Here is an 11,843-nt window from a genome sequence, read left to right as displayed (position 1 = left end):
CAATTTACCTGAAGCAAAGCCTAGGATGACCACGGCCATCAGCCAGCAGAACCGCATCAGGTCACCAAAAATCATCTAGAGGGGCAGGAGGCAGAGAGAAAACACATCCCTGAGCAACTGCTCCATCCAGAGCTGGCAGGTCTAGCGCCAATTTGTCTAACAGCTCCACGCCCCAGGACGTGGGTCCGCAAACCATAGCCTGCAGGTCAAATCTACCTGGCCTGTTTGGTGTGGCTTTTGAATGGTTTTAATATTGGATAGTTTCAACATTTTTAAAGGATTGTTTAAAAAAAAGAAAAGAAGAAGAATATGCAACAAACACCATGTATAGCTCACAAATCCTGAAACATTGAATATTTGGTCCTCTGCAGAAGTGTTCCCTGATGCTTAGTTTGGGACCTCTCTCTAGGAAGTGTCAGGGGAAAGCACTGACCTTCTGGATCATGATGGTGAAGGGGCCCAGCATCTGGAATCCTCGGGCAAAATACATGACGTTGCACCAGCCCAGCACCAGGGCAAAGGACATGGGCACCACCTCCCCATCCGCATTGGTGAGCCGCATCACCATGGTCACCAGCACCATGAAGGCATAGGTGACACTAGGAGGAGAGCAGGGAGGCGATGAGTGCAGGGCTGGATTATCCCGGGGACCTGGCAGCAAGGGGGTAACTAGGGCAGCCCCCACACATTCAGACTCAGCCTGTGCACACTCAATGCATAGGGACACATATCACTAGAGAAGGATCTCTGGAGGTAAGGTTAGAGAATCAGGAATCCAGGGAGGGAAACGAGCCCTAGGAGGGAAGGGAGGCCAGGTGAGAGGAAGGGCACTCACATGATGACGTGGAATGGCCCCCCAAGGATGGTCTGTCCAAAGAAGCGAGTGACCCCAAACCTGAAGATATCTGGTATCTGAAGAGAAGTTGGGGAGACAAAGGCACTTGAGGACCTGAATTAGGCTGGATCCCTGGAACAGACAGCTTCACTCCGGATCCCACCCACACCTCACCTCTACCAGCAGGATGATCACAGCGCCAATAATGGTCACCAGTTCCCCCACCAGCCGGAGGTCATCCTTGGGGGTCACATAGGACTCCTGAGGAGAGAAAAAGATGGTCAAAGCACCCAGGGCTCTCATGCATCTGCCCTACCTTTCCTGGTGCCTAGGGCCAGCAGCCCAGACCTTTCTAAGTCATGAGGCCTGCCTAGTCTCAGACTGCTCCTGGGGTGTGTGTGTGTGTGTGTGTGTGTGTGTGTGTGTGTGGAGTCTGGACCCATATATCAGAGATCTGAGGAGAGCAATGTGGATTTGAGCACGAGGCAGGGGCACCAAACTGAGAAAGAGCAGAGAGCAGCATCCTGCCCTGTCCGTCTACCACTCCTGGGGTATCACCTGGAAGAGTTTCTGCTGGAGGAGGGTGTTGTCCCGGGGGTTGGTGCGATTAGTGGTCCTGGGCTTGAGGGGGCGGTAGACACAGCACATGGTAAAGCAGATGATGTACAGCAGGTAGATGGCACCCAGCACGCAGAAGTAGGGCCGCCCATACCTCTTCCACTTGAGGCTCACCAGCTCCTTCACTGGAGTCTGATCCAGGATATGGCGAGCCTGCAGCAGAAAGAGGAGAATGGGTAACTGAGACCCTGGTGCCTCTCACCAGCCACCTCCGCTGTGGAGACCCCTGTACCTCCCGCTTCTTGGTGGTGACGATAAGTTCTAGCAGGGATTGCTCATCCCCTGAGGAGTCGATCTCCGTGAGGTCATAGAGGGTGGAGGTCAGTGGCCCATATGTCCACTGGATGTGCTTCCTCTTCTGCATCAGGTGCTGGAACATCTGAGGGAGGTGGAGAGCATCAGGAGCCGCAGGCAGAGGGAATGCCACAGAGGGTGAAGCAGAAGCACGTCTGGGAGGAGAGAAGCCCTGGAGAGGGCCAGCGGCCCCTCATCTGGGGGCAGCTTCACACGTGTTCAGTCTGACTTCTAAGTTCACCTTCCTTCCCAGTGACTCTCTAGAGCTCAGGAAGGAAGATGAGAGAGGGGAAGGGTTGCTACTCTGGATAAGGCACATGGCCCTGAGCATTACAGAACCCGGATGGATCTAGTTTAAATCTCCGATACTCAGGTCAGAGAAAGTGGGCAGGAAATGGAATAGGGACAAGAGAGACAGAGGTCAAGAGGAAATTCCCAGTCTGAGCTACGACAGGAACCTAGGCACCAGGGATGTGTCTAGACATGTTTCCTCCCAGGGCAGCAGAGTAGGATGTGGGCCACTAGAGAGACGGCCTAGGGCTGGGGAGCCTCTCACCACAGTGTTGCCCTCCACCCCCGCCAGCTTGAAGGGGGTGAGGCCCTGGTGATTGGGCATGAGCTCCAGGGGCTGCAGGTGGTCCCCTCCGTCATAGGACAGCAGCAGGTTGTACATCTGGCAGGCAAAGGTTTTGTTGGGCTGCAGGATGAGGATGTGTAGCACGGTGTTCCCTGGGGAGGACACGGGCTGGCATGGGGACACAGGCCTCCAGTCCCCGATGGTCCCACTCCCGCCTGGGGTCCTCCCCTCACACCCCAGCAGCATCCCAGCGCCCCCTCCCATCTCAGCTCTTACCCAGGGAGTCCTGGGCCCGGATGTCAGCCCCATGCTCAATGAGTAGCCGCACAATCTCCTCGCTGCCCACGCAGGCAGCAAAGGACAAAGGGTGCTCCCCTGGGGACACAGAGAGATCCGTGGCAGGAGACCACAGGGTCACGAGACGAGGGGCAGTTTCTCCCAGGTGACTGCCTGCTCCTCCCACGTCTCCGCTCAGGACATGGGCCCTTGTCCAGCAGAAGCCGAGGAAAGGGCACTGAAGGGGGACCTGGGAATTGGCCTCTGGTCTTAAGTCCTGTGAGGGCTGCCCTTCTGCTTCCCCACAGATGGCGCTGCCAGCAAGGCCCTCCGTAGCCCACCTCCTTGGCCTCTACCTGGCTCCGCACCTCCCCTCCTCCCACCCGGCCCTGTCCCTCACCATAGTAGATGAGGTTGTGGGGGCTGCGTTGGAAGGCGGTTCCCGTGGCTCTGGCAGAGACGCTGGCCCCGTGGGTGAGCAGGGCACGCACGAGGTTCACATTCTGGTTCATGACAGCGATGTGCAGGGCGGTCTGACCTGACCCAGAGACAGCTGTCAGTCACAAATTGCCCCTAGAACCCTGAAAGGCTCTTTCTGGTGTGAACCCATGGTCTCCTTCCTAAGAGCAGACTGGGATGGAGGACAGAAATCCTTTGGGTGTCAAGGTTCCCAGGGACCCTGCTGTCCCCATCTCCTCTCCTTCTCTAGGCCGCTGGCATTTCAGATGCCGGATGTTCTAGGAATGTGCCATCAGGACGGCAAGGAAGACGGAAGGCTTCTGGGGAAGGGAATCGGGGGTAGGGAGGCTCCGATGCCCCCCCTGGTTTTCCCACATGGTCCTTCACAGAGACGGCGGGAAACATCTACAGACCGCCCCTTCTCTCATCCTGGTCCCATGGGCCCTCACCTTCATACAGCGCAGATGTCATGGGCTCGAAGACCAGGTCTGGGGCAGCCTCCATCAGCACCATGGCGGCCTCCAGGTTGTCATAGAGGGCTGCTATGTGCAGCGCTGTCTCCCCCATGGCTCCTGGCATTTGTAAAGAAAAGAGTCACGTGGCTTCTATGGAGCGGGTCCTGGGCTCTCCTGGGAAGTCCTGTTGTGGGACTGACCCAGTAGACCAGTGCTGGGCTCTGAGCCTTACCTCTCTGGTGCACCTCACAGGCCTCATACTTGAGCAGCTTGCTCAGAACCTGGACGTCATTTTCTTTGGCTGCTAGAAGGAGAGGAGACTCCCAGATCCTACCAGGGAATGGGAGGAGAGAAGTGGTGACAGTGAGCTTCCCGTGGGTGGAACAAGTGGCGAGGCTGTGCTCCCCCAGACACCTGCCCCTGGGCCCCATGGGTCCCAAGGTCCTTGACCCAGGCAGGTGGGGCCAGGGCAGAGCAAGGGTCACCCAGTCTTTCTTCACCTGGTCAGTCAGCGTTTTGCTCCTTCAGCACGTGTGAGAGATTGTCGTGACTGGCTTGCCATACCCCGATTGCTGGACCAGAATGTACAGTGCATGTCTGTGCTATCTTGTCTATCAGGTGACGGGGAGGAGTTGTACTCCAGTATGCATTCACCTTCTGACCTGTTTACCTCTGGAGTGGTCCTGGCTTAGCCTCCTGGCTGCCCTGAGATTGCCTCCTGGATAAGCCTTGTTTTGCATGGACTAGGGGTACAAGGAGTTCCTCCCTCATGTTTACGGAGGAAGCCAACATGCAGAGGCTAGCCAGTTTTTTCCTGTTGTGATGCTCTGCCTACTTGACTTTCTTAGCAAAGTTCTTTTATTCCAGCTTTTTCCTCCTCCTGTTGGTAGCGTCTTTGGGGTTCAGCCCAAAACCAACAGTTGCCCATTTGTAAAGGCCTGATTCTGGGCTTCCTTTCCTCCTCATTTCATATCTTCTCTCTTCTTCCTTCTGTCTGTCCGTATCTCTCTCTCTCTCTTTCTCCCACTCTTCTTTCCTCTCACATCTTATCCTGACCCCCCTTTCTTCTTAAAGAGATCATTAGCATCTCGTAAACACTTATAAGAAAGGTGGACTCTCAGACCCACCCTTGAACCTGGAAAAGCAGGGTCTGCAATTTAAGAAAATTCCAACTGACTCTGGTGCATATTAAACTTTGAGAAGCATCACTCAAGTCAGTAGCTATCTGAGTGTGGTCCCTGCGTGCAAAACACCGGAGGTGATAAATCCAGGCAGGCTCAGGAAACTCCACATGCAGGCAGCACACCTAGAGCGTAGAAGGCAAATACTCCTGCCTTTTCACACTCTCTACCTACGGGGGGTAGGCTACTCACCTCCACCATTAGCACCTGTGAAGATATAAACTCTAGCCAACGATGACAGATGCAGAGGAGCTGGAAAGCCCGATCAGGAGGCTTCATTCATGTCACGCAGGTCTGAATGGTCCCATTTTTCCTTTTGTTCTTTTTGGGCTTCACCGAGTTTAAATTCATAGGTCTTTTTAAAAATTTTTTTCCTTCTCCTTAGTCTTTACTTTTTTAATTCTCTGCTTTTCATTTGCTTTGGGCAAACTTGTCTTCTATGACTGCCCAGATTATTTCTCTAGTCTTATTCTGAGGATGAACTAAAAATCTCATAAAATCAGACCTTCCCCAACTAAGACATGTGGTCACCTTCTATTCGATTTTCTCTCTCGACCTTGAGCCATTTGGTCTTTCTATGGGAGTGAATGAAATAACCCTATTTATTTATATGTGACCAAATATATTACATACCAAAAAACAACAGGCGCTCACATCCTGAAGTGTGAGCAGTGGCGAGAAACCTACTGAGAAACGGGTTGGGGTGGTGATCAGAAGAGGAAAAAAGACTCACACATCTCCCGGGCCACATGGGCAGCCACCAGGCCTGTCACTGCAACATCTAAAGTCCCATCTCCATTCATTCCCTTCCTTTTTGCTCCTGCTAACCCTCATTAACTCATGTCCTCGTTCTCCAGCCCAAGATGAGCCAACTATTCTCCTAACTAGCTCCCCTGCTCCCTAGGTACCTTTAGCCCATTCTTCTGGATGCTCCCAAGGTAATCTTTCTAAATGGCACCTGCAATCGCAGCCTACCATATTCGGATGGGCACCTCGGTGCCCAAGGATAGGGAACACAGAGGTCCTTCACAGTCTCTGTGCAACTATTTTTCCATCCGCTGCTCCTCCCACTCATTCCTTCCACCCTGCATTTTGGTCTCACCACATGCCTGAGCTCCGCAGAGCACACAGTTCTCCCTCTGCCTGCGCCCACAGGGCTGCCGCTTCCCAGAATCGACTCCCCAGCTCTGAATTGTTCATTGTCTATTCTGCACTGCGATGCTGGGGTAAAGTCTAGAATGCTGTGGGTGCTCACCCGTGCTAGCTGCAGAATGGATGAATCCCTAGCAGGGGCCAAACATGTGGCCTGGTTTTACTGCCCCTCCTTATTTTCTCCAGCAACCACCCCGGAACCAACCTTAAGCAAACATACATCTAAATGAAAAGCAGCACGCTGGCTATGTGGACATGGCTACAGAAACGCTTTCTGCTCCTCCTTCACCACCACCAGCACTGCTCCAGCCACGTGCCCAAGTTCCTCTTCTGTGGATATTACACAGCCAGCATTAGAGTGGGCACACTTACATACACGCACCCTCCCCAGCATGGTCTTTACTCTCTCTTCCGGCTTTACTTTTATACCAGCATCCCATTCTTTGTGTTGTAATTATCATCTGTCTATTCCACTAGGCTAGGCCCAAGGGGAAGGGCCCCTATACTTCTCTGAAGCCTGCAGATGTCCCTCTCTGCCTCCATTCCCTCCATATTCCTTTTCCTGCCTCTGCAGATATCCTAGTGGACCTGGGGAGAATCTTGGTTTGTCAGATTTGTAAAATAAGAATACAAGATACATAGTTAACTTTTGATTTTAGATCCACTACTTTTTCTTTTTTTAGTATGAGTATGTCCCATGCAATATTTTTGACATGCTTATACTAAAAACTTACTCTTTGTTTATCTGAGATTCACCTTGAACTGGGTGTCCTGGATTTTATCTGGCAACCTAGTCAGACCACACCCTGGGTGAAGAAACAACTTATAACCCAACCCAGCAAAGTCTGTAGGAAAACGGCCTCCTCTGGTTGCAAATTCCAGAATCCAGCAAAAAGTTGGGCAGGTGTGTGAATGGGTTCCATGGTATCAGGTAGAGCCATTACTTGCAATAATAAAATAGGGCCACCAGGGGACAGCAGAGAAAGCCCAAGCTGAGGTTCTCGGTAGTTAGGAGAAAGGCCCCCAAATCTCTGAGTTTTCTCAGGCTCCATAGGAAAGTGCAAAGAGCATCAAAGAAGCTTGTAGATTCTCCAATGAAAGCCATCACAGGAGTTTAGATCACAACTGAGGGGTAGGGGTGTGCTCCTGGCATCTGGTGGGTAGAGGGAAGGGATGCTACTAAACATCCTGAGTAGGACAGCACCCACCACAGAGCTACCCTGCCCCAAATGTTAATCAGGCCAAGGTGGAGAAGCCCTGACTTAGAGGTACAAGTGTTCATAATCCATTGAAAAAAGGATTCTTCACATGAAAGAGAATTAGAAATTCACTATACATGCAAAATATTTTCTAACAGATCATTAAATACTCATGTAAGGAAGAAACACAAAGGTGAGGCCATTTAAGCTCCTGCTGATTAAGTAGCAAAAAGAATTATAGAACAAATCTGAAATGATCACACTAGGAGAGGTGTTTTCAGGTTCTAGAATGTTTTGTTTTACTGGTCGATTAATTATAAAATTGAAGTCTACATTGAACACTGTTTGGTAGAAACCCAGCTATGGGGCTCCTGGCACAAAACCTAGCACATTTTTTTTGCTGTGAAGACAAATCAATGATTTTCCACTCAGGCTACCTCTGGGCCACCAAGTGAGGGTGCTTGACTTCCCTCCTCTCTGTCCCTGGACCTCACTGTGCTCCGGGTTCTCAGGTACTTGTGTATCTATGTGTGCCATGTACACCTGTCAAGTTTTGCTTTTGGTGCTGAAGAAAGCAGCAGGATAGAGAGCATCTACAGCAAAAGCTCAAATCAGAAGATTAAGATTAGAAAGTCCCCAGAAATTGAGTCTAATCTGTTCACGTGACAGATGGAGACAGAGTCCCGGAGCTCTGATGTGATTTGTCCAAGCAAGCCAGAGGCAGAGCTGGGAGGAGTGCCCCATTAGCCATCTCTCTGTCCTTGTTCTTTGTGCTAATCAGGGTTGGAAGGAGGCTTAGAGACCACAGAGGAGACCCTGTGGAGACACATCCCTCCCATAGGTTTCTCCCCAAACATCCTCTCAGATGAATGTGCCTTTGCGGTGGGGATGGAGTGATACACAGTATGGTTGAGTACACCTTCTGGTAGATTCTGTCCTGTTCTGCTCGGAGGAAGTTCACAACCCTTGTGATGCTCCCCACCTTGGGGAGTTGCCCTTTTTACTGCTATGTATTTTTTTTTATCACGATAATCCCATTTGTTAAACGTACCATTCAGTTTCCAAAGCAACATCTCAATTTTGCCCATTATAACCCTCTACCACGGGTGGAGTAATTCTTCCATTTTTTAGAAAAGTAAACTGAGGCAGAATGGCCAAGTTATTACCAGAGATTACACAGGGTTAAAAGGCAGAAAGCCTGGCCAAGAACATAGCCCCGGGCTCTTACCACTAAATTATGTGGTTCTTCAAGTTTTATGGCTCCTCCTGGTTTTTCTTGGGAGGTGGGGGGTATGCCTGGGGTGGTGACCACAGAGGAAGAAGAGAGCAGTCATGTGTGGGAGGCGGTATTCACTGGGCACTTGTGGGTCACCTCCCTCCAGCTGAGGCTCCTGGCAATGGGATGAGGAAGCCAAAATCTGGGGAAAGTGGCACTTTAGAGACTTGGAGCCTGGCCATCTTTTTAACTGCCACAATTTCTTCGTGTGAGTAGATGGATATACATGCAAGCAGATGTGCGTGTGTTTGCTGAGGCAGGAGTGTGTGGTGCGTGGGGCGTGCCAGAGCTTAGTGTTCTCAGACACTTCAGTTCACCTGTGTTATCCATGTAGAAAACCGTCCAGCGCAGAGAGAAGGTGCCAGCATGGGAGGGACTGGGCAGCCTCTATGACCGCTCTCAGCAGAAATCAGATACTGCAGCTTCCTCCTCTGGGCTCCCTTTACACAGGTCTGTACCCTTCTGGTGACCTTGACCAAGCTCATCTTTAACCACATCCAGTCATCCCTCCTGTCTGTAAAGGGGACTGGATCCAGGACTCCCACAGATATGGAAATCCATAGACGGTCAAGTCCTTTCTATACCATGGTGTGGTGTTCGCATACAACTTACACATGTCTCTAGATGACTTGTAAGACCAAAGTCGATGTGGATGCTTTGTCAATAGTTGTTATATCCTATTGTTTGGGAAATAACGGCTAGAAAAAGAAGTCCACCCATGTTCAGTACAAACATAACCGTCATGTGCCTAACCACACAGTACATGTCAGCCACAACGGAACTTTTAAACAGTTATTTCCTCTCCAAGGTTGGTTGAATTTGCAGATGCAAGGGCTGGGAATATAACTCAGTGGTAGAACTCTTGCCTAGCATGAGCAAGACCCTGCCTGGCTTCCATCCCTAGCACCACAGACAAAAAAAGAAAAAGAAAAGAGATTGAATCTGCAGCTGCAGAGGGCCTAGTGTAGATGAATTTTGGTATATTTTGCCCCTCAGAATGTGAGCCCTTGAGAGTAGGAATGTGTCCTATTCATTTCCCAAACCTAGTGGAATATCTTATGCTCAACAAATATTCAATGCAATGAATATCAGGAAATGAAAAAAAAATCAAGCCAGAGGGAGAGGTGATCTGGAAGAAATGGGAGAACGTTGAGAACTCAACTTGGACCCCAATAACACCGGGCTGTCTGATGGAGACACAAGAAAGAACCCCTTCTCACTGGACCATCCATGGAATCCCACCTGATCCCACCCCAAATTTCCCTTCCAAGTCTTGCTCAGCACACGTTCTGACTCACCTCTTCCTCCCTTGTGGACCCTGGGCCTGCCTCATTCCTACAGGGACATGAGGACCTACCTCCGCAGCCCACATCTGAGATCACATGACACAAGGTAGGAGCTGGGAACTATTTCAGTGCCCGGTTCTTGATACATCCTTTGTCCCTGTCTCTCCTCAGCTCAATCTTCACCTAGCCATCTTGTCCTTATTTCATGACCATCCCATGATTTTCTAATTGCCAATGTGTCTTCCTGTGTCTAGTTGACCACATAGACTAGGAAAGCCCCCTTCCAGAAAATATCCGCTCCTCCTGGGAAGTGCCATCCAAAGAGGAGGTAATATTGTGCACACTTGGTATCTAGAGGTAGAGGCAAGAAACAAAAGTAGATGCAGCGGTCAGATGACAGGGAAGAGAGGGGAGTCCCTATCTATGGCAGAATGGGCCCACCAGGTGGTCTTATGAAGAAACAGAGATACTGGAAGTGACCTAACTCAGCCAGGACTTGGTGCTCCAGCCCAAGTCTCTCAGGATGTCACAGCAGCACACAGGGAAGCTTGCCTTCCCAGGCCTTTCGTTGCTCTGTGGCTGGTGCCCCCAGCCCTAGTGTCCTAGGAGTGGGAAGAGCCAGTGAGCCAGTGACAACCTATTCTCCAACAACAGTGCCATTCTGTTGCCCCAAGACGTCATCAGCCAGACATGTGTCCCAGCCCCCACTCTCCCAGGCCTGGGGGGAGAGAGGTGGGTGGCTGATGTGAGAGACAGGAAGTCACAACTCAAAGAAGGGCACATCCCAGCCCAGAATTCTTGAGCAAAAGCAGAGGAAACCCCAGGCAGTTTTCCAGTCAGCCTAGGCAGACCCCTGCTTTCTGAGATGGAGAAAAACCCCAAGACACAAAATCTTCAGATTTTCTTCTATGAAGAGACATATTATCTGCCTCATTAGGGGCCCAGGGAAAATCCCAAGGGTCAGAACTTCCTTCTAGTATGTCATCAACTGGGTGAGAAAATCCATTAGAACACTGGGAGGGGAGACACAGCAGGATGGCTCCAAGATCCTGTGGATTTCTCTTCTCTCCTGCCCCCAACTCCAGCTCTGAGCTGCTATTTGGGGGTGAAGGGTAGGAGTCAAGTGAGTTGAGGGAGGTCTTCAGGGCTGGAGACGACAGTGAGATTTGCTTAGGGCTCAAACTCGAGAACCTCTCAAATCCCCCAACCAAAGTGAGAAGGTGGATGAGCCTGGTCCTTAGCACATCTGGTATTTTGGCCAGGTACCCATGCCCCACCCCCAGCCCTGTCCAGTGCTGGAATAGAGTGCAGCCTCGGTCAAGGTCTGATTGAGATAAATGCAGAGATGATAACTATTTCACATTTTGTCCTACTTGTGATCACTAGTGTCCGCAGTCCCCTCTCCGCTTTACCCATTTGGTCATGCCCTTGTTCCCGTGTGCATGCGTGTATGCCCTGTGTTTCCACCATGAGATCGTTCTGGGGGGCACAGAGAAGAGAATATATGAGCCTTGCCTGACTGCCAGACCCTCTGGAGTGAGGGACTCCGTGAGGCCACAATGCCTACAAGGCCCCGTGGAGCACCTTCCAGGAGGGAGGTACTCACTACAGGTTCTGGAACTGAACGAGAGGCTCCAGATCTCTCCGACCTGGCATCCAGACAGGGAGCCCCACAGGCCAAGACGCTGGAGACCAGGTGCTCCCAAGAGCCAGTTCAGACCGTGGAGCACCATCTGCCCAGCCAGGGGCGGGGGCAGGTAAAGACAGGAGGTGAAGGGGGCCGACAGGAGCGTGAGCCTGGGACTGGCAAGGGGAGTGGACGGTGAGACTTACCTCTTCTGCTGCAGTAGGTTCTGCTCATCTCGGCTTTGAGCCGAGGACTCCTGTCTGTGGAACCATCTGCAGAACTTGTTCCATAGGCAGAGAATTAAGCCCTTCTCCTTGGGCAGAGACAACCCCATGGAGTGCAGGACCTGCTCTTTGGGGGGCTGAGGCCAGACCCCGACTGGGCTCGACCTTGGGGCCACATCGGCAACCCCAAGAGCCGGCCTGCCCTCTCCCTGTAGAGGTCCCGTCTCCTACTTGTCCTGCGGAGGTCCCGGGAAGCTCCTCGTGTCAGCCTCGCGGTCTGCAGAGGGCTCGGAGTTTGTTACTCTTGGCAGAGCTGGGATTCTGCTGGGCTGGTCCGCCTGGAGCTCCTGCTGGGAGTGAGCTGGAGCTGCCGTGCAGACACTC

The 11,843-nt window shown here is 51.6% G+C and overlaps 1 protein-coding gene across 1 annotated transcript in view; it reads right to left on the bottom strand.

The window, feature by feature from the left end:
- Positions 1-11,843, bottom strand: part of Trpv6 (transient receptor potential cation channel subfamily V member 6) — a 14,767-nt gene extending 2,924 nt beyond the window's left edge. Inside the window, exons 1-12 of the mRNA XM_047560725.1 lie at positions 11,442-11,843; positions 3,747-3,844; positions 3,509-3,631; positions 3,001-3,138; positions 2,601-2,699; positions 2,304-2,476; positions 1,686-1,832; positions 1,394-1,606; positions 1,010-1,096; positions 836-912; positions 434-599; positions 9-75 (exon numbers count right to left, since the gene is read on the bottom strand). Of these exons, the coding sequence (XP_047416681.1) occupies positions 9-75; positions 434-599; positions 836-912; positions 1,010-1,096; positions 1,394-1,606; positions 1,686-1,832; positions 2,304-2,476; positions 2,601-2,699; positions 3,001-3,138; positions 3,509-3,631; positions 3,747-3,844; positions 11,442-11,569 (1,516 nt within the window). The 5' untranslated portion in view covers positions 11,570-11,843. The remainder of the gene's footprint in view (positions 1-8; positions 76-433; positions 600-835; positions 913-1,009; positions 1,097-1,393; positions 1,607-1,685; positions 1,833-2,303; positions 2,477-2,600; positions 2,700-3,000; positions 3,139-3,508; positions 3,632-3,746; positions 3,845-11,441) is intronic.

Source organism: Sciurus carolinensis, chromosome 8 (assembly GCF_902686445.1).
Source record: "Sciurus carolinensis chromosome 8, mSciCar1.2, whole genome shotgun sequence".
NCBI lineage: Eukaryota > Metazoa > Chordata > Mammalia > Rodentia > Sciuridae > Sciurus > Sciurus carolinensis.
Note: the sequence above shows the minus strand (reverse complement) of the source record. Positions and strands in the feature narration are given on the sequence as shown.